We start from the raw sequence: 23972 nt of genomic DNA on the forward strand, positions 1-23972 counted from the left end.
GTGCGCAACAACTCGTTGTCACTGAGTGTTGTTTACAGATGCGACAAATGAAAACACTCAAGACAAAACAAACTTTAGAGCTGCATCTTTATTACTATTACAATGTAAATATAATTGTGGCCGAACCCGGCATTTATCTTACGTAAATCAAAAACTTCAGGTATATTCTGGCGACTTATGGTTACTTGAAATCAGACACACACACTCCTCGTTCCATTGTTGTTCCCAGGCCTACTATTACTTGTAAAAGTAAGCATAGTCTCTGTTACCAGATGCGTCATAGGGTCATAGGGTCATAGGGTTCAAACTGCGTGAATATTTAATTAAATATGGTTGCGTCTGTTTTAACAAACGTCCCCTCACGTAAATATGTGATATATCCAGATTGGATTTTTAACTTAAGTTGGACCTTTGAAACGAACTTGTATCGACTTCATGTTAAACTGAGCGTAGCTTTCATTACATTATCAGCATTCGATGGTTTGTCCCCACGCATACGTTTGAAAATGAGCGCACTCGAGTATTCCATTGTTTGGTTCCACGCTTACTTTTGAAAGTGAGCGTACGCTCAACTCGTAGCTTTGTGAAAACTGAGACGCTTAGTTACCGCGCTCAACTACCATCTAGAGACTCATTTACATACCTCGAATACAGCATACTCTGGCACCACACCACACAACCAATAATTTTGTGAATACAGCACACTTTGGCACTACACCACACAACCAATAATTTTGTGAATACAGCACACTCTGGCACCACACCACACAACCAATAATTTTGTGAATACAGCACACTTTGGCACTACACCACACAACCAATAATTTTGTGAATACAGCACACTCTGGCAATACACCACACAACCTATAATTTTGTGAATACAGCACACTCTGGCAATACACCGCACAACCAATAATTTTGTGAATACAGCACACTCTGGCACTACACCACACAACCAATAATTTTGTGAATACAGCACACTTTGGCACTACACCACACAACCAATAATTTTGTGAATACAGCACACTCTGGCACTACACCACACAACCAATAATTTTGTGAATACAGCACACTCTGGCACTACACCACACAACCAATAATTTTGTGAATACAGCACACTTTGGCACTACACCACACAACCTATAATTTTGTGAATACAGCACACTCTGGCAATACACCACACAACCAATAATTTTGTGATTACAGCACACCCTGGCACTACACCACACAACCAATAATTTTGTGAATACAGCACACCCTGGCACTACACCACACAACCAATAATTTTGTGAATACAGCACACTCTGGCACTACACCACACAACAAATAATTTTGTGAATACAGCACACTCTGGCACTACACCACACAACCAATAATTTTGTGAATACAGCACACCCTGGCACTACACCACACAACCAATAATTTTGTGAATACAGCACACTCTGGCACTACACCACACAACCAATAATTTTGTGAATACAGCACACTCTGGCACTACATCACACAATCAATAATTTTGTGAATACAGCACACTCTGGCACTACACCACACAACCTATAATTTTGTGAATACAGCACACTCTGGCACTACACCACACAACCAATAATTTTGTGAATACAGCACACTCTGGCACTACACCACACAACCAATAATTTTGTGAATACAGCACACTCTGGCACTACATCACACAACCAATAATTTTGTGAATACCGTACAGCACACCCTGGCACTACACCACACAACCAATAATTTTGTGAATACAGCACACTCTGGCACTACACCACACAACCAATAATTTTGTGAATACAGCACACTTTGGCACTACATCACACAATCAATAATTTTGTGAATACAGCACACTCTGGCACTACACCACACAACCTATAATTTTGTGAATACAGCACACTCTGGCAATACACCACACAACCAATAATTTTGTGATTACAGCACACTCTGGCACTACACCACACAACCAATAATTTTGTGAATACAGCACACCCTGGCACTACACCACACAACCAATAATTTTGTGAATACAGCACACTCTGGCACTACACCACACAACAAATAATTTTGTGAATACAGCACACTCTGGCACTACACCACACAACCAATAATTTTGTGAATACAGCACACCCTGGCACTACACCACACAACCAATAATTTTGTGAATACAGCACACTCTGGCACTACACCACACAACCAATAATTTTGTGAATACAGCACACTCTGGCACTACATCACACAATCAATAATTTTGTGAATACAGCACACTCTGGCACTACACCACACAACCTATAATTTTGTGAATACAGCACACTCTGGCACTACACCACACAACCAATAATTTTGTGAATACAGCACACTCTGGCACTACACCACACAACCAATAATTTTGTGAATACAGCACACTCTGGCACTACACCACACAACCAATAATTTTGTGAATACAGCACACTCTGGCACTACATCACACAACCAATAATTTTGTGAATACCGTACAGCACACCCTGGCACTACACCACACAACCAATAATTTTGTGAATACAGCACACTCTGGCACTACACCACACAACCAATAATTTTGTGAATACAGCACACTCTGGCACTACACCACACAAGCAATAATTTTGTGAATACAGCACACTTTGGCACTACACCACACAACCTATAATTTTGTGAATACAGCACACTCTGACACCATACCACACAACCAATAGTTTTCTGAATTTCTAACAAAATTTGAATCAAAATCTCTTACAAGAAAGAACCAAGCACTTCAATGTGTTATGGTTGGTATAGATTTTAGGCCAAAAAAAAACACACACATGCACACAGCAAACATGTTTGCCATGTTCGCTGCGGCTGTACACATGTACGTACACACGATGACAAACCCGAAAGTGAGAATACTGACAGCGCTAAAACAACATGCAAAAGCTGTCATTTTGTTGGTGATGTAAGCAGATGAAAGTTTTAATATAAAATGTCATGTTTTGTAAATTCAATAACATTTTGTGCATTTCATGTATTAAAAATTATATTTACTACAACAAACGTATTGTTTTTGACTTAAAATAATGTTTTTATTTTATTAAGAAAATACTTGGTGCGGCGATATTTAATATTGTGCACCAACTGTCCGTCGAATCGCAAATGTCAAAATGGCCTGAAATCCAGTTTCTTTCAATGTTTCTCTGCATGAAGCCATGTTAAAATTACAAATTATCAAAATAAGGTCAGTCGATGAGGCCTTGTTTCGATTGTATTTGGATAATATTGTAGCTGAAGAAGAAACATAACATAGTCGTGGCATCAGGGAAAGCAAAGAAAGAGGATTACTGTTATCTTAACAGTTAAAAGGCAATACATAATTCATACTGATGCTTGGTAATTTGTCTGATAAATCCAAGTTTAACCTTAACTTGTGACCTCAGATAGTGACAATACCCTCTCTCGGCAAGATCTTATACACCTGTATAAACCCACTGGGATTCAAAATCTAGTTGACTTACCGGTAAAAGTCATTCACACATATGATATCATCCCTGAAATTCAGAATTACAAACAGATCATGAGTAAATCTCTAGAAACCTGTACAGAGATATTCTTTTCACATAAATTGTCTCTAATTGATCTACAATTTGCAATTTGTTGTAAGTTTGTCAATAAAGAAGGAATTGTAATTGTAATTAAACAGTATTACAGGGGTTTAAGCGTCTGTTGTTGCCAATATTGATTAGTTTATGATTTTGTTCGTACAAATCTATGATGCATGACAACCTTTTGTTGATTTTTTGTGTCATTCAACATGTTCATTAGAAATTGATGGTATACCAAAAATATCTCTTCTCTAAAATAGCTCTTCTAGTTTGTATTTAATGATGATGGTGGTCAAACCATGTGACTAATCATAATCTTAATTACATATTTAATACAATACACCAAGACCACCATAAGTATGAGAAGTTTTGAGGGCTTGATGTCTTGTGAAACCTAAAAGATATAACACACATTTCTGAGCAATTGATTGAGTAGTTCCAGTGAAATTGATTTTTGAGCCATTTCTCATTAATCTAATATGGCAGCTAAATCATGTGAATAATTGAATAATTTCTTTTTTTAATATACCCATATCATATCAGATATTATAGACTTCTGCAATTAAAAATTCAAGAGTTAACAAATTTTGTATTTTTGTTTGGTAAATTAAAAAAGTCACTTGATGTTAATACACATACCATGTCATTTACAAAAAATTCAAATTGTTGAGGCCCTCCAATGTATCTAGGTTCTTTGAATCCAAGTTAGTTATCAAACTATGTGACCAATGTTGGTGGGTTTAGAAGAGTCTTCATGATGTATCGACTACTGAAACTTGGCAGCTGTGGGTTGGACTAGTCTATATTCTGGACCAGTAATTAACAGAATGTTTTATCTATGTTGTGTACCACCAGCCTGTCGTATGTTAAGTTTAACATGACAGCATTCTATCACAGCCAAACTACAGCTCTCCCAATTAACCAGAGATTATCTCCAATGTGTTTACATGGTCGAGGCCGAACGAGAGCCAAAATCCACTCAAGTCCAATCCAGTTCGCTTAGAGCCGAACGGAACAGCTTGGTATGAAAACAACATAGCTGAAACCTTTCATTCATCCACAGTTGTTCGCACAGTGTAGCAACATACCCATATTAGTCATTGGTGGGATTTTGTCCCTTATCACTGGGCCCTGATGCATTTACACTGTCGGAGCCATGTCGGGGCCCAATCCTATCAGAGCTCAACCCTGAGAGTTTACAAGAGCCGAACTTGGTTTGAGCAGAACGTGTATACACAGCAAATTAAATGCTGTTGTGTAATTGCAGCAATCATTGTTTTAGTTATTTTTTATCAAACAGTCATGCTTCTCAAATAGAGAATTTCATGACAATAATCGCTAAACCAAACAAACGTGGGGACAAAGGTTTTTGCATACTTGCGTTACATTTGGTGGTTTGCCCTTCAGAGCTTTCTTACAAATATGCGATTAACATTGTATTGATAGCTCCATGGAAATATAATTTCTATTTCTGAAACAAATAGTGTTTCAGAAATATAATTTCTATTTCTGAAACAAATGTTGTTTCAGTGTTAATAGAAAAGAGCCATCTACTCATAGGTGTAACATTCAATAGGAAAACAAATTTAGATATAGATGGAAAGATGCTCTAGTACGATCAGAGCATTTTATTTGTAAATAACATCATATACAACTACTGGGGATTGAAATAAGGAAAATTATGTTTCTAACTATCTTCTGAACATAGATGGTTTGTGACCACAGACAAACAATTGCTATGTCATTCAACAAGACGTCTTTCCATCCTCCAGAAGTGGTTGTACTTGTTGTACACTAAACTACAGTCTAAGGGACTGTGACCGAACATTTAATTAAATCATTATAACGTAAGTGCAAAGTAAACAACATGCTGGCTGACCAGTTGTTGGCTGATTCTATTGACATGTACGTGTTACTTGTGTTAACATTATTTATCTTCTCACCTTGGAATGATTGGCAGACACAGCACTATGATCATGTTTTCCCAGTCTTTCCACAAGCGGCTCGCTAGGCACCTTAATCACAGTAGCACAACAGCAAGAGACATTTCGATTATAATCATATAGTTAGAGTACTTTTGCGTTTTCAAAACTGTCATCAAACCACAGGACTAATCGGCACAATCATATTAATTTAACAAATACAAGAGCCATATATGATACAAATTTACTTACAGAACAATCAAATGAGTGGTTCTTGAAAGGATGCTATTTTTTAGAGAAAAAGCCCCAAAAGCTTTATGTGATTATATAATGTACTTTTTATTCGTTATATAATTTTTCGGTAGTACATATGCCAATGATGTCACAACAAAAATTTCAGATTGCCCAAGGAAGTATGTTAAATAGACCACTTTTATTTGTGCTTCAAATCATCATAGCTGCTGAACCACATGGTCAATCAATATTTTGAAAGTCAGATGCACTAGCTCATTTTATCTACTGTCATCATAGAAAAAACAAGCTAACAAAATAAACAGCTGAAGAAGAAGAAGAAGAAAAATAATCAGTACAATAATAAAAGAGCTCCCAGCCCCTATGGACATGAATTGCTAACTTCATTCTGTTGCTTTATCATGCTCACAAGTTTAATAAATGACGATGTCTTTAAAACTTGTCTTTTCCTCATTATATTTTGAAGCAACTCAAGATGTCTTTGTTTCTGTATGTAGCTTGTCTATTTTGTATTGTATATGCTCACAATAAAATATCTTTTACCAAACATGAAGTAATAATCCTATGTTGCTAGTAAGAATTGAATATAGTGAAATAATTATGACTATTATTTAATAAGAGAAAATCCCCACTTTTTTTTTCCACAGCCAAAGATAGTAGACTCTTTACTGTACCCATGGGATAACTATCTGGTCACAAGTAAATCTCATCTGACATCAATAACAGCACAAAGGATTGGTGTAATTGTCATTTCCAGTTATTACACTTTGAAGTGTGTTCACTACAACATGTTTTAGTGATTCCCATCTTTGTCTGACAAGTACTGTAACATGTATTCCATTGACAGGTGGCATATTGGTTCTTTGCTGACATCTCTATAGCTCCTCATATGCTGCTAATTAGACTATTATGCAATGTGCACCAAGTGGGATTATTGATATAAAGTGTTAAAGTTTGATCTTATTACACCTATAGAGAGGGGAATTGTTTGATGTCAGCTAATTACCTTAATGCTGTGGTTGATATCATAGGGGGGTTACCAATGAGAAATATGGGAAGTGTGAATCTCAGCATCCAACCTGTAATCAAGAGATTAATCATGGTTAAGGTTCACTGTCTATGCCCTAGAACAATAGGAGTGATGGGAAGTTCACACGCAAGTCATAGAAAAATATAACTAATCTCTTATATTAATGTGTTAATTGTCTTTCGTGTGAATTCGCATCTGAGGCAGTTACATGGAAATTTTGTGTTCACTGAGTTCAATAGTGCAAAGCAGATTTAGTTAGGCTTCTCACTCCACTTCAGTTCTTTTGAGTGTGGGATTTCAGCTGATTATTCTTATTGTGAGATAACTTTAAATAACATGTCGTGACAACATTTAAAAACTGTTTACAAACATGATTTATTGTTTTCCTGATTCACATGATTTAATTGTGTCTTTATTCTCACCAAGAAGATATGTCAATAAAGGTGCTTTATACTGGCAAATATTCAGTGAGAGTGGTGTGTCAGTTTTTGGTTATTCATGTCGGTAGCAACCTGTTGCAAACTAGATATACATTGTTCACTGAACAGTACCAACACCACACACTGCACAGTACTCTGTAAATAAAACTATCTAGTAAATTGGAACGATTTATTGTTGTTTTTCCATTCACTGCACTTTTCTTTTGATTGTCAGCAAAGGCTTGTTTTTTACTCACTCTGTAACAAAAGTAAAACCATGTGATCAATAACATTATTGTGTTATTTATAGACAATGTACTTTTATTCTTATTCTCTCAGTGGATGGGGAAAAAATTCACCCTGTGTAAAACTGTACATTTTTTTTTTACCCATGACCTTAGCTTTAATTCAGCTCAGATCTTCTTTATTCTGCATACTGATGTGAATAATTAATGATTTGTGAGCAAACACACATTGCCTTTACCCCATGATATAAACTTTCTATTTTTGCCTCCAGATTGGCTTTAACTATATATTATTCAGTAAACTGTTGTAATTTTTTTTTTGATTAGCAGGAACTCATCACAGCTCTAAATATTTGTGGCAGCTAAAGTACGCTGGTAATCTTGCATCTCCGCCTCCACATATAAACATAAGTCCAGACAAAATTTATACTATTCAATCAAATGTTAATTTATTAAAATAAAATAAATTATTCTGTTTTTGTTTGTTTTTTGTAGGCAACCTAATAAATTGAGAGTAGTATGGACAAGAAGAGGTCGGCGACAAACTACAGAGGTATATAAACGTATTCATTGACCTGAATTTATTCATTGATGTGCCAATATACCCTAGTAATACTTTAACCCAGTGGCGGATATTGTGTGATTTATGTAGCTATTTAGGATTTCTGAACTGATTTCTGAATACATATCACATTAGGTATTAATGCATCTTGTCATGTTATTGTAATACAATATTTTAGGTTTTTTATTTTTGCTAAATTTCTATCCCTTAGTGAGTTTCTTAATATGATATCTGCACACACATCTGTGCGCAGAGAACCTGGATGGTGCAACTGTTACACAAAAGTGAATCAAAAGGAATTAATTAAAATCCTCTTACCATTTCAATGTAGCTTTATGCTTGGGTGCCGGGTATCCAGGATCCGTATAGAGGAAGTGTGGTATGGAGTGTACCAGAAAATGTAGTGGTAAATGTAACATTGTTCAAGGTAAGATTCATATAAAATTGAATGTACTTGACAAAAATCATTAAAAAATATAAAAAATACTCTGTAGTCGGATACACATGCACATAAGTGTAGTACAAGTAAACATGGCCACCTCACATCAGGAAAGTTGTGAGTTTGATCCCCTCAGATTGCCAGACACAAAAAACTAATAAATAAATAGGTAAATAAAGCAAGAAATAAAGAAATCAATCAATCAATAAACATTTTGTTTTTGAAAATTCATAATTTTACAAGTACTTTTTAGCTCCGCTGTCGACTTTGTCGAGCGGAGCTTATCATATGAGTGATTGTCCTCCGTCGTCCGTGACAATGTTTTACTTTTTCGACTTCTTCTTGAAAACTACAAGCCTGAATGCTTTGATACTTGTTGTATATGTACCTTGGGTAGACCTCTCTCAGATTTGTTCATTTCATGATCATATCTTCAATTCTCTAATTTTAATGAATATTTTCGTAATTTTTGGTAAAAAGTGATATTTTCGACTTTTTGTTAAAAACCGCAAGTCCAATTGCTTTGATATTACATACATGTATATAGGTACTACATGTGGATCTCTCTCAGATTTGTTCATTTTGTAATGATATCTTTAGTTCTCTAATTTTGGTGAATATTTTTGTCATTTTTGGTAAAAAGTGATACATGTATTTTCAACTTCTTGTTAAAAACCACAAGTCCAATTGCTTTGATATTACATATATAGGTACTACATGTGGACCACAGTCAAATTTGTTCATTTTGTAATGATATCGTCAATTCTCTAATTTTGGTGAATATTTTTGTCATTTTTGGTAAAAAGTGATATTTTCGACTTCTTGTTAAAAACCGCAAGTCCAATTGCTTTGATATTACATATATACTTACTACATGTGGACCTCTCTCAGATTTATTCATTTTGTAATGATATCTTTAATTCTCTAATTTTGGTGAATATTTTTGTCATTTTTGGTAAAAAGTGATATTTTCTTCTTGTTAAAAACCACAATCATTTATGGTGAAAAATGATATTTTTGAATTCTTGTTGAAAACAGCAAGTCCCATTGCATTGATACTATGCATATTGTTCATTTTCTAATGATATCTTCAGTTCTTTAATTGAAATGTGCATTGCTAACAGCGGAGCTATCTCAGCCGAGAGGCTGCTTGTTTTTGTTTCTTTTGTTCACAAAATGAGTTTATTCAATGTAGTGAAAGGCATATTTATAAGTCAATTTGTTATGTCATTGTGTTGTGTTCCTTGTTTGATTGTTTATGTAGTGAGTGAACAGTTTTTGCCTTATTTATATTTACTTAACTTAATGGCAGCTCAATTTGTCAATTTATCAAAAGTTACTGCTAATTTCCAACCCTTCAAAAATTAGGGCACACTTTACTGACCAAAACACAACAGATGTGCATTTCAAAACAACTGGTTTGTGATAACTATTATTAATAAGCCTTGTATGTCAGAAATTTTTTTGGGATTGGATAATATGCTGTTAGACTTTCCCACTAATGTAAAATAATTCCCTTCAAATGTGGATTGCAAATTCAGAATAGTCATTTGATAAATCTAGACTAGGCTATTATTCACTCTCAATTCATTCAGAAACAATTTACCTGGTCACATGACCAGTAATTTGAATATCTAATTCGATTACATAACATAGGTAGACCAAGGGCGGTAGGCAAAAGTGCTTGGGTTAATACAATACTAGAAATAATACATGAATTCTTGGATAAAATAAGTTATTAGTAACATTCTAGAAATGGAAAAAAACTACTACGAGCATTGCCGTGCTGACATGTTTTGATCGAACTCGTACATGTAGTGGTTTTGCATCTTGCTCAGACTAGCGCATACAAGACATGGCCGCACGCTTTTTTGAAAACGTTCAAATGTAGGATGCTTTCACCCCGCTCTTCATGATAAATAGACAGGGTATGACACGACTCAAGCTGACCAATAGGTGATCACCATTTAGAACACGTGACCTGCAATTGTTCGTCCAATGCTCGTACCATTGCATACGTGTACCATGCTCTTCTTTGCATTATTATGCATGTATGTCTTTTATAAAAAAAAAAAGGTACACACCATGTTCAATCATTAAAAACATAATTCACTAATCTGGGCTCAATATTGAATGTTTGCTGTGAAATGCAGAAACTTTAATAATTGCTGTTGTGCGGTAACTCATGATGCATCGCTGTCACTAGATGCGTAGCTGTTCTGTGCATATTTAAAGTTAGTACGATGACAAGCGAAATAAGCTTACCGGAAATAAAACAACGATATACCCTCACACTACCGCAGCTACTGATGCGTTGTTATAAACCAACTTCCGAAGTACTCTGATTTTGATCAATATTTGTATAGCCGGCGTCAGAGTGCGATAACTCAAAAACTAGGCTCGATCAAGCATAATTTTCAATATGTTCATGAAAAATTTGGTTGATTTCTGTATTCGTAAACATTTTTCAAAACCATCACATAAAAATTACGTACTAGTTTACACTAAAATAATAATGATGTGGTTATTTGGCACTCGTCAATTACGAACACCGTAAATAATGTTCGTGAACGAGAAGTCTGGTACGCGGTGTGTTCGAAAATCGAACACACTGTGTCATACCCCATCTATATTATAGTGTCGCTAAATTTTTCTCCTTTATGACGAAAACCAAGGAAACGAGGAATGTGCATGCGAACGTGAAGCCGAAAAGAAATCGTTTCTTTTGGATATTTGCCAAAACAGAAAATGGACGGTGGTGGCGCTGTTCAATTTTTCTTATGTCGCTAATTCGGCTCGAAGGATACAATGCATTTCAAATCAAATGTGGAATTAAATAATATAAGCGAATGATACAGTCAGAATTGTGTACATCTATAAGGTACATTTAGACATAGTTATTCAAAGTAAATGTATTTTATTGTCATTATTTAAATAAATTGTCAACATTTACAAATTTTCATCAATCCTGGCATATCTTACACTTATGCCTACCTCCCTTGGGTAGACTTAGCAAAACGCATACAAACTCTTGTTGCCAAGCATTTTCCACCATCATGTTTACCAGAGAAATATTGTCATGTGATTGTATTGGATCATTGCTATGTAAACTTGTGTAAACAAATATAAAATAATAACTTTATGACACTACTATGCTATCAGAAGGTGCAGTATGGTAAATAAAATAAAATTCAAATCATAAAAAATACAGTAGCTAAATAAACTAGACAATGATAAGATAAAGATAAAATTAAGAGATGTTAAACGCTTAATAGGAAAAAGTCAATGGTGACGCAACAAATTTTGTAATTTTCATAAAATTTCCGTAATATTCCTCTAAATTTTTGATTTACATTCTTTTCCAAGGAGGGTGCTCGGGTTAGCGCCCACCCCTAAAAAATAGTGATTTTCTGAGTTGAGGACACTGGGCGCTAACGCGTCCCAGTATGGTACACATGTATATATATTTATAATATGGGACTATGATACTTGTCGCTTTGTTTTGCAGTTCAGAACACAGTTATTTCATTTGGGTTACAGTATTTTTAAGGTTGTTTTAGTAATACATCACTTACGGTACTTCTCTTATAGTGTACTAGAAATCATGGGCAAGTTGCTCTACTGTTTAACTATGTTATTACCATATTAGAGAAAAGATCAGTTTGTTTGTGAAAATATCTTCTTCTTTTTTCTATATAACAAATGATTGTTACTCCTTTCAGATCACATTCATGGGTATATCAAATCAATGACAATCATTATATTTTGCATTTCTTAGGATGGCCGCCCTGATGCTGAATATGAAGACAAAGAATGGACATTTGTAGTGGAAAATGTTAGTACTTATTTATGTACATTTATGATAGGGATTGTTGATAAATTTCAAATTTCAAAGAGGATTTCCACTAAATCTCTAGCACAAGTCCCCGGGTCATGTTTAATGGTTAAAATATTGTATTATTAACTGGACAACTTCTCAACAGAAGCATACTTGTTCTCTTTTTGCACCAGGCTGTTGCTTGGCAGTAACTTGGTGACAGATTTCCAAGTGTGTTGGTCAAGTAATATTACATTAGATGAATGGGAATCTACCTGATAAATAACACTATAATCATTCTCCTATGAATCATACCATGTCATCAATCATCTACATGTTTGTATGGTAAACAAAAAAATGTAATAAAAAATTTTTAAACTGATGAAGTGGGTACTCTTCTCATTTTAGAAATGTTTTAAAAATTTAACTGACTCATTATTGTTATTTATTTTTATTTTTTTTATTTTGCAATAATGGAGTATGAATATATTGTTAAATATTACATTTATAATGTATATTTTTGTCAGTAGTAGCATCAGCAGAGCTGACTAATCTGGCAGTACCTGTATAGGTGCATTGTGTGGGTGGGTTACACCCATAATGTGTGCTATTCATATCTTTCACTATTATCCCCCTCCCACCATGTTTCTGAATTTCTGTGGCTAACACAACATTTTATTTTATTCACTAATTTGTTTTAGCTGGCAAAATTGTGCACCACCCTCCAAAAAAATACATTCTTATTTAGGGTTAAAATAAAAATAAAAAAGTGTGCATATAAAATGCACCAGACAATAGGGACTACACAGATGTAATTTACAATTGCTTATGAAAAAATATCTGTGAGAAAACCTTAAGTATTTGAGGGATCATTTGGGTTTTATTTATTTAATGTTTGAGATATAAATGATATAGTCATTGGCATTTGTCTTGAATGAGTGTTTCATTGATTAATATGATTAACTACCAATATGTTATGGTATTCAGTGTGAGGACTCATCAATTATTAGGAACATTTTTATGCTCAATCAATCAAAAATACAATCCACACTGTATTCTTCAGCTTCTTTGCTTTGTCAAAACCTTAATGCAATAAAGCCGGGTTAAAATAAATGATTTAAATTTATGTTGATTTCAGTCAGTACTGCTTACATTTTCATGATCCAGGATTAAAAAAATCACTAAACATGAGAGAACTGTTAAAAAGATATGTTCGTAACTCGCATGAATGATTTCTTGAGTTGAATACAGTCTAGCACACAAGGTATACAATTTCAGTGCATTTCTGTTCTAATACACATGACTCTAGATCTACTGAGCCCTTTTATCGCTGTTTCAAGCACTTCTAACATGAAACCAAAGTTTATGATTTCACATTAAGATATCATGTTTTCTTAGTTTTTTTTTTTTTACTAATTGACAGGTATCTAAAAATGGCAAGAGAAAGAAAATAGCTGAGAAGAATATAAATATGAAAAAATTTGCAGTATTACTGCCAGCACAGTCAGATATCAAAATACCACTCAAAATGTTGAGCAAAAAATGCATTGCTGGTTCACTAAGTTGCACCATTTCTTGTGTGTTACTTAAAGAAGGCTTGGCTACGTAAGTTCGTTCATTTCGTTTAAGCATTGGCTTTTGCGAAAAATGTCATATTCTGGTATTAGTGCTAATACTGAGTGCACTAATACATTTTATAACATACAATTGTCCATTTTTGGACATTGTGTTACATCATTAGACATTATATTCCTTTGGCCCTGAACCTGCATAAAATTTTGATGCTGCATTTGGTGATAACAAATACATATTTCCAGTGTAAAAGAAAAAACATTATAATATAAATAAAGCATTTCACACAGTCCTGCCATTGTCAGTCTACAGTGATAACTATTGTACCATACAATATCATGGTATTGCCAGGACTCACAGTCCTGTCATTGCCAGTCTAGAGTGATAACTATTGTACCATACAACACCATGGTAAAGCCAGGACTCACAGTCCTGTCATTGCCAGTCTAGAGTGATAACTATTGTACCATACAACACCATGGTATAGCCAGGACTCACAGTCCTGTCATTGCCAGTCTAGAGTGATAACTATTGTACCATACAACACCATGGTATAGCCAGGACTCACAGTCCTGTCATTGCCAGTCCAGAGTGATAACTATTGTACCATACAACACCATTGTATAGCCAGCACTCACAATTCTGTCATTGCCAGTCTAGCTAGAGTGGTAACTATTGTATCATACAACACCATGGTATAGCCAGCACTCACAGTCCTGTTATTGCCAGTCCAGAGTAATAACTATTGTACCATATAACACCATGTTAAAGCCAGGACGCACAGTCCTGTCATTGCCAGTCTAGCTAGAGTGATAACTATTGTACCATACAACACCATGGTAAAGCCAGGACTCACAGTCCTGTCATTGCCAGTCTAGAGTGATAACTATTGTACCATACAACACCATGGTATAGCCAGGACTCACAGTCCTGTCATTGCCAGTCCAGAGTGATAACTATTGTACCATACAACACCATTGTATAGCCAGCACTCACAATTCTGTCATTGCCAGTCTAGCTAGAGTGGTAACTATTGTATCATACAACACCATGGTATAGCCAGCACTCACAGTCCTGTTATTGCCAGTCCAGAGTAATAACTATTGTACCATATAACACCATGTTAAAGCCAGGACGCACAGTCCTGTCATTGCCAGTCTAGCTAGAGTGATAACTATTGTACCATACAACACCATGGTAAAGCCAGGACTCACAGTCCTGTCATTGCCAGTCCAGAGTGATAACTATTGTACCATACAACACCATGGTATAGCCAGCACTCTCAGTCCTGTCATTGCCAGTCCAGAGTAATAACTATTGTACCATACAACACCATGGTAAAGCCAGGACTCACAGTCCTGTCATTGCCAGTCCAGAGTGATAACTATTGTACCATACAACACCATTGTATAGCCAGCACTCACAATTCTGTCATTGCCAGTCTAGCTAGAGTGGTAACTATTGTACCATACAACACCATGGTAAAGCCAGCACTCACAGTCCTGTTATTGCCAGTCCAGAGTAATAACTATTGTACCATATAACACCATGTTAAAGCCAGGACTCACAGTCCTGTCATTGCCAGTCTAGCTAGAGTGATAACTATTGTACCATACAACACCATGGTAAAGCCAGGACTCACAGTCCTGTCATTGCCAGTCCAGAGTAATAACTATTGTACCATACAACACCATTGTAAAGCCAGGACTCACAGTCCTGTCATTGCCAGTCCAGAGTGATAACTATTGTACCATACAACACCATGGTATAGCCAGGACTCACAGTCCTGTCATTGCCAGTCTAGCTAGAGTGATAACTATTGTACCATACAACACTATGGTATAGCCAGCACCCACAGTCCTGTCATTGCCAGTCCAGAGTGATAACTATTGTACCATACAACACCATTGTAAAGCCAGGACTCACAGTCCTGTCATTGCCAGTCCAGAGTGATAACTATTGTACCATACAACACCATGGTATAGCCAGGACTCACAGTCCTGTCATTGCCAGTCTAGCTAGAGTGATAACTATTGTACCATACAACACTATGGTATAGCCAGCACCCACAGTCCTGTCATTGCCAGTCCAGAGTGATAACTATTGTACCATACAACACCATGGTATAGCCAGGACTCACAGTCCTGTCATTGCCAGTCTAGCTAGAGTGATAACTATTGTACCATACAACACTATGGTATAGCCAGCACCCACAGTCCTGTCATTGCCAGTCCAGAGTAATAACCACTGATACCGTAATGAATATTTAGAAAAAAATCTAGCCCTCAGTTTCTCAGCATAAGGTAGTTAGTTTATTGAAAATATTCTAGGATTTAATTGATTCTTCTTTTCTTTGCCAAATGGTTTCAGAACAGGCAGGCTGAAGTCACTTTCCTCACTACCAGTTATAAAATCTCATATATAAAATTAGATGCATCATCATGATTTTTACGTAAAAGTAATCAACACTTCAAAAAACAATTCCTTCTTACTGTTGACAGTTTATTGCTGCTCAAATATTGCTAGCCAGTATGTTTCTGTGCTAAACAAACAAATAAGCTAATTGTCAGAGGCTCAAATATTCTGGCAAAACATCTGAGGCTGAAGCTGATGATTAACATGTGCCTCCGTCCAGTTAATTGAAAAACATATTAATTACCATATTGACGTTTGACCAACAGGGATGATGATATGCAGAGTTTAGCCAGTATTTTAAGTTACCAGCAAGACGTTGGGAATATTGAAGATTTTGATGATGATGATGATGAAGATTATGACTTTGATGATAAAGGAACATCTGCTAAAATATCTGAACTGGCTAATCAGTACAACCTATTTGGTACAGATGATAGCCATGACTCTGACATTAATAGGGAGAATAATTCAAGTAAGTATGGTCTGTATGAATATATAGTTTTTTCATATCTGTTTTTTGTTTGCCATCAAGGGAGAGTATATATATTGAGTCAGACATATATCCATAATCAAGTTCTTTTGCATACAGCTGTATATGTTGTGGTCATAATGTTGTTTGTAACATCAAAAAACTTATTGATTTATCTTTCTGAAAATGTGATCACTACTTTTGAACTGTATTTTGTTCAGTTTATCTCCATTTTATCATCTCTATTGAAAATACATTCTAAATAAATCGTGTAGCTGGGTCAATCAGCACTCAGTAATCACCTTGTTATGTAACTGATTTTTTTTTGCATTTAAATTTTCTTTGCACAGGTGATTTATTTGTAAAGTGCAATATAAAGAAAGAAGTTGTGAAACCAGTGACAGGTGGACAATCAAAGCGATTAAATCCCTTTGATGATGATAGTGATGCAACTGCCGAAGAAGAAGTCACATCTCTGTCACTCAACCCATTCGATGAGAGTGTATCATCCACCAACCCCTTTGAAGAAATAGAACCTCCTTCAACAGGTATTAATCAGTTTGAAGAGGATAGTAAAAATTCAGCAGCTGCTCAAACTGTGACTTCTTTAAATCCATTTGAAGATGAGGCTCAGGATGAAATGGATGAGTAAGTGCTATTGTTTACTTTCATTGTTAGTGGTATATATGTTTAAGTTAGTGCAGACAACAGATGTGACAGTCTCACTGATAAAAATAAAAGCCAAGGTTAGAAACGATCACCATTTGTGTATTTTGTTTTTTAGCACAATTACCGTAACTTTGAATCTTGATAATGCCTTAAAATCACTTAATTCTTGTTCACTACTCTTCATTGTGTGTGTGTGTGTGTGTGTGTGGGGGGGGGGGGGGGGGGGGTTATGTCTTGTTTGAAATGTCCTGTTTCACTTGTCATCTAATATCCTGTATATATATAGATCTCCTAAAGTGAAACCTTTCAATTGAAAGTTAAGTTCTTAGTTTGAGCATGAAGGTATACTGTTTATACCTCCATGGTTTGAGCATTAGGAAATTACACTCACATCCTGTGTACATGTATTCTTTAAACAAAGACTCCCTTATTTTCTCACTCAGAATGGTCTAACATTGGTATTTATTGCTTGTGACACTTAAATTTCACTCAATACTCAGTGTGCATTGATGGCATTAGCTCATAATTACTAGTATTTCTATTCCTATGGTAGAATTTTGTTGTCTTTGATTCAACTTATTAACACATCACCTGCTTCAAGCCTCCTCGGATAGTTGAAATGACTGGTATATAACAACGTCTACAGGTGATGTGTTAACATATAGCTTACTGGGCTTTTCACAAGCTAATGTATAGCTCTAAATTTACCAGTACATGTATAATTGAATAAAAGGTTTTTCTCATATTTATAGGTACTACATGTGGACCTCTCTCAGATTTGTTCATTTTTCGATGATATCTTCGATTATCTAATTTTAACGAATATTTTTGTAATTTTTGTTAAAAAGTGATATTTTTGAATTCTTGTTGAAAACAGCAAGTCCAATTGCTTTGATACTATACATATTTTTCATTTTCTAATGATATCTTCAGTTCTTTAAAGTGCCTGTGCAATGCCCACCCTCACGTTTCCCATTTTAGATCTGTATCCCACTGAAATGGGCAGTTATTGATTTTTTTGCTGAAAATGATTACTCGTATCCAAGTAAATTTGGGATATTTCTTGTGTTGTAGCCACGCCCATCTATCCTGAAACGGTCGACTGTTTCCGGATTTCCGACTCTCGCTGAAAGTGCACCACCAAATGCCAAAATGTGAGAGGAAGTCATACCCCTGAGCCGTAATAACACTGGTCATTCAATATACTTTCAAACGATATACATTTTCAGTCGGCGTTTTTTTTTCTTTCTTTTTTTGTCTATTTTCTTTTTCTTTTTTTTTTGAGAGAGAGAGTTTTTAGATGTTGTGTTGTGGGCAGTTGCAGTGCAACGTATAGTCATAGTGTAAGTATTCACACGTTTCTAATCGATCCGAAGGAAAAACTGTCCTCGTCCATGAAAAAAAAAAAACTAGGTTTAAAGAGAAACGCCGACAACATAAACCCGGTGCAACACTTTTGAAAGAAATAGATTCAGGACCATGATCACCGAGTCGGATTTCAGAAGAGAGTGAGACGTCCGGCAAGTGTTTCAAATGAGTTGACTTTTTTGCGATCCTGATTATCGTTTTATAGAGACCATTTAGTCCCTGTTAAGTAAAAGGTAGCAATAATAATGACAGTGACACGAAAACGAAGCGTCGGACAAACAGGAAATTACACAGCCCTTACACACTGCTAATTGTTTTCATTTTCGAAGGCTAAAAGTTTCTGAATTGTTTGGTGGTTTGTGTTGAATGTCAAATTCACACCTCTGTTCTTTTTTTACCTCCATGCTTGCAGCTTGATCTGCGTAATAATTTATGAAATAAGAATCCGGGCTTGGTCAATGTGTTTCCACCAAATAAAGTTTTAATATGATGTTATAATTATGACAATCACGCCATGGATCACGCTAACTCGAATCCACTCCGAATTTATCTGTATGTGTGTTGATCTCAGTTATTTTTGTTACCCAATTAAACGCCGCTTTTAACGCACTTGCCCTCGTCGTGACCCAATGCGTTCACCTATTTCAACAAAATTTCAATTTATTTCCACGTGGCTGTCATTTATTTAGTAACTGTGATTTGTCGTTTTTTTAAATTATTTTATAGTGATCACTATGGTCTAATGTTTAGAATGTCAAAATATGTTCTCTTTTATTTTAATTTTCAAAATTTTACTCAGACGATTGATGAAATAAAACAGTGTAGTGACGTGTCCGGTAACCTGCTAAATAACGAGATAATTCCGACGTCAAATTCTATTTTGTCCAGCGACAGTGTACAAACGTGTGCCGCTGACGATCACGGTGACCAGCTACACCAGAACGAACATATTTCGCAACTAACTCAACCCCATGCAACAAAAATTGATACTATGTGTTCATTATGGTCTATTCCTCCTCGACGAACAAGTACATAAGTGAAAATTTAGTCAAAGACGAGAAAACTGCAGAAGAAATTTGCCTTATTTACGCGTATCGGCAATGCAAGCTGCCATGCGACTTCCCCTTCTGACGTCACAAGAGGAATTTCTGTATGCAAATAAGAAGCTAATGAGGAGCCTCGTTTTAAAATACACAAAAAATAAAGTTGCCGTAGATTGAGTTTAAAACACATTTTGTTCACTTAAAAAAATAATTCATGCTTAGAAACATAAAAAAATAATAATATTTATGTATCAATGGATAATTTTAGGCGTGAAAATAGCAGCCATTTCACAGGCACTTTAATTGAAATGTGCCTTGTTAACAGTGGAGCTATCTCAGCTGACAGACTGCTTGTACAAATATTTCATCAGTTTTCAAAAGCGGTATATATATCTTTACATTAAACTGCATGATGTCCAATGATATAGCAAACACCCCTTCACGGATAAAGTCAATGATATCGTAGCATGGTGTGCATACCAAATACTGAACTGATTTCCACTTCTTACTACTTCATACTCATTTCTCACTAACCCCTCCCCCATCAAGCAAATACACACTGAAGCAGTCACAATGTTATATTGAAATTGTACTTTTTGTGTGACTACAGTCAATAAAGTCACATGTAGAATTTTGAGAACTGCAAAAATAGCAATACAGAAATATAGAAATTATGATAAAACCCTCAGATGTTAATTTGTCATGTGTTTTAATATAGTTTTTCCTACTGTTTACTTTTTAGTAAAAACTTCAAATCAAGGTATATACTGAAGTATTTTAATGCATGTAGTTTTATGGTAGAATCCCATGCTATGGGCTCTATAGAGCTGACTCATATGCATGTATGCATGCCAATTTTAAAAGTTTACTTTTGTACATGTTACTTTATGGTGTTTGTACCTCTCTCTGAGCAGGTGTTTTAAGTATTTTGTAGAGTAGATATATGGGTAACTTTCACCTTGACAAGTCCCTTAAGGTTCTGTATCACCTTACGCACTGACTAAATGCTTGATAGTTTTAAGATATTGAATTACCACCCAACTGATGAAGGATAGCCAGGGTCAGTTTGGGATTGACTTTGATTGTTTAGTGTGTCAATGCCAATGTGGTATTAACAAGTAAGTAAGTAAAACAGAGGGTCTCAATGAGGTTATTAGGATCTGGTTTTCAAAATATTGATGTTGAGCATTTAATGTTGTGTATAAGAATAACTTGTGTATAAGATAACCAATTATATAAATATAGTAAATCAGGCACATTTTCTACGCTTCGTTTTTCATTGTAAATATATCATTGTATTCTGAATCTATTTTAGACTAAATCCATTCTATGAACCTCAAGTTAGCCAGAAAGTAAAAAGAAAAGCACCCCAGCCACCAGTTCAAAAAGCTGAACCCTCTCTAGTTATATCTCCTGCTGGAGCCAAAGATGATCAGGCGAGTGAACAAAAAGCTGTTAGTTGCAGAACAAAGCCTACACAGGTTATCCAGAAGGTAGGCTCTTTTCATTGGTTTTGCTATGGATTTATGAAATCGCTGTAAGGCATTGTTGGTGATCAGTTCCTAGGAACTCATGAGATTATAGCCATGTTTATCTGCTCATCCGTTGTGCTAGAAGCTGGCTTATATAATCTCTTCTAAAACATCATTATACAATACAACGGAAAGGCAATGATTACATCTAGATTTTTAAAATTTAACATATCTAGATAATACTGGATTTAACCCAGAAAGAAATCCTGCATTTGGTTTACCTCTGAAATCGATCCATCCCATGTAATGAGGAGATGACTGATTTGCTCTTATTTGACCCTCTTATAAGAAAACATGTTAATATCTCAGGCAAATCCTATTTCAACTAAACTGTTTATGCCAAGGAAGGTGCTAGAAAGCTACAATGATCATTTTAGTCTCTTCACATTGCCAATCAGTATTATACCATGTAATCTCACTTAATATATTGTCAAATTCATGAAAAATTAACAATCTTGCTTGTTATACCTGTCTGTCTTGTTAGACAACTCCACAGTCTGCTGTCACACCTCCACCTAAACCACCTCGGATAAAGGCGCAGAGTACTGCAGTTGTTCCATATTCTCCTCCAGTATTAACAAGACTAACATCTTCTATTCCTACTACTGTTAGTACTACTACTGTACCAGAATGTACTGTAGTTGTACCATCTCAACCGGTTACCAGTACCTCTCCAGTCACTCTCACCCCTGAACCATCACCTGGGGTACGTTTCTCAGTTTTCTTAAAACCTTGTTTTCCCCTCCTCCTTCTTTTTCTTCTTCTTTTAATGTCATTTTAAAGCATCACATTTTTTTTTAATTTTCAATGTTATCATAATTTGTTTACTAACTAATGGTGTAGTTGTTAATTGTATACACCTCCCAATTCTTCCATTAAAATTGACAGCACTGTCTTTTTTCCTACTTTAGCCTAGTCCTGGAAATAGCCCTAAATCTGGGAAAAAAATTACACCTGCGCAAGAGTTATTGGAATGGTGTAAGGAAGTTACTAAAGGATATCGAGGGGTCAGGGTGACCAATTTAACAACATCTTGGAGAAATGGCTTGGCTTTTTGTGCTGTTGTTCACCATTATAGACCTGATCTAATGTAAGTATAGCTATTACTAATATAGATACTTTTATATTTACTTTACTATTTCCATATTATAAAATTTTTTAATAGATTCCCTAGTCAAATGTTAAATTATTTGTTGATTTCTCTAAATTTGATTTGTTTTTGTTTCATTTAAAATTAAGTAGCATTGTTGGATGTTTACTGTTTTTTTTGTATCTTGTATTATGTCTTGTGCCCTTTGATTCGTCTTTCAGTCTTGCCTACACCTTTATGTAGCATCTAACTGTTATTACAACTAGACTTTGTTTATTTCTGATTTAGTGATTTTGCATCATTATCTCCCCATGACATCAAAGGCAACAACAAAAAGGTATTGTGCACGTCCTTTGTATTAGTTTCAACTACTAGTATCTCTTCATTGTATTTAACAAGTATGGACCTATTGTGGTCTGTCAAATCAAACATGAACTTATCTAGAAAATGAATAAAAGTAAACAAACTGAAGGTTGATCAAATATTGATTACTGTAGAGTACTTTATTTTATTTACATGCAATATAGTTTTGTGAACCATTCAAAATAAAATTTAGAAACCGTACTTTTCAATCTGATTAACATCTGATTGTAGGTATAGACTCTATCATGTGTTTTGTTTGTGTGTTTATATTACCATTTTCAATCTTTTCCTGTTTTTATTTTGGAAAGTTGCAAATTAAACAAAAGCAAAAATAAAACAAAAATCAAATTTTAATCACATCATATTTTTAAGCTCAACTGAAGATAATTTGGGGATGAATTCTTCTAATACAAAATACTGAACTGATTTTGACAGGAATTTGTTTATGAATTTGATATCCCTCATATTATGCAAATTAGATAGAATACCAAAAATATCATATAATTAGTTAATATTTGTTGATAATTTTGGTCAAAAACTTGTTGCCTGTTCTCTGTGCTACGCTACTGAAAAATAGACTTCAGAACATTTGTTATATTATTCCTGTTCCGCCCACTATAAATTTGCATATCTCGACCTTTAGTTTTTGAACATGATGTCAGTATCAAAGGTCACCCACTTGAATAATTAATAAATTACATGCCCATATTTGTCAACTGCGAGGTGATGCAACACCAACAAATTATGTAGGTGTTTGCTCTTGATGTTTCATTTTCGAAGTCTTAGAAAATCAGTGGACAATTAATATAGTTGTGTTGAGATTGTTGTGTTGGTAAAATAGATAAAATCACTTTGAAACCCCAGCTTTTTGTTGTTTATATTGAACAGTGATTGAGTAAAATATTATTCACTGGCACTTCTATTGGCAACAGAAGGTTTTCTTGTACCAGAACGAATTTTGCATTATAAGTCTGACTTGATCGCGGCTGAACTACACACTCCAAAATGGTGACTCTCGAAAAATGTACTTCTTTATCATAATGAATTCCCTGAAATGGTGTGACGCATTTGTCAACTGTTGTGCATATTCCAACTCAAAAAGTCAAACGAGGTGGACTGAAGTCGCTGGCTCAGTCAACTTCCACCAATTTCTGGAAACAGAC

At 35.2% G+C, this 23972-nt stretch overlaps 1 protein-coding gene across 4 annotated transcripts in view; it reads left to right on the forward strand.

Annotated features, from left to right (window-relative positions):
- The window catches only part of LOC100370721 (EH domain-binding protein 1-like), a 79025-nt gene that overhangs the window by 30137 nt on the left and 24916 nt on the right, over window positions 1-23972 (forward strand). For 2 of the 4 annotated variants that reach the window (XM_085491985.1, XM_085491991.1), the window contains exons 4-14: window positions 7966-8023; window positions 8364-8459; window positions 12250-12306; window positions 13712-13893; window positions 16542-16747; window positions 17095-17392; window positions 20567-20584; window positions 21140-21317; window positions 21841-22062; window positions 22268-22446; window positions 22735-22783. In XM_085491985.1, the coding sequence (XP_085348111.1) occupies window positions 7966-8023; window positions 8364-8459; window positions 12250-12306; window positions 13712-13893; window positions 16542-16747; window positions 17095-17392; window positions 20567-20584; window positions 21140-21317; window positions 21841-22062; window positions 22268-22446; window positions 22735-22783 (1543 nt within the window). The remainder of the gene's footprint in view (window positions 1-7965; window positions 8024-8363; window positions 8460-12249; window positions 12307-13711; window positions 13894-16541; window positions 16748-17094; window positions 17393-20566; window positions 20585-21139; window positions 21318-21840; window positions 22063-22267; window positions 22447-22734; window positions 22784-23972) is intronic. The other 2 variants (XM_085491988.1, XM_085491997.1) reach the window with 2 other exon arrangements.

Source organism: Saccoglossus kowalevskii, chromosome 2 (genome assembly GCF_978046115.1).
Source record: "Saccoglossus kowalevskii chromosome 2, keSacKowa6.1, whole genome shotgun sequence".
In the NCBI taxonomy this organism is placed as follows: domain Eukaryota; kingdom Metazoa; phylum Hemichordata; class Enteropneusta; family Harrimaniidae; genus Saccoglossus; species Saccoglossus kowalevskii.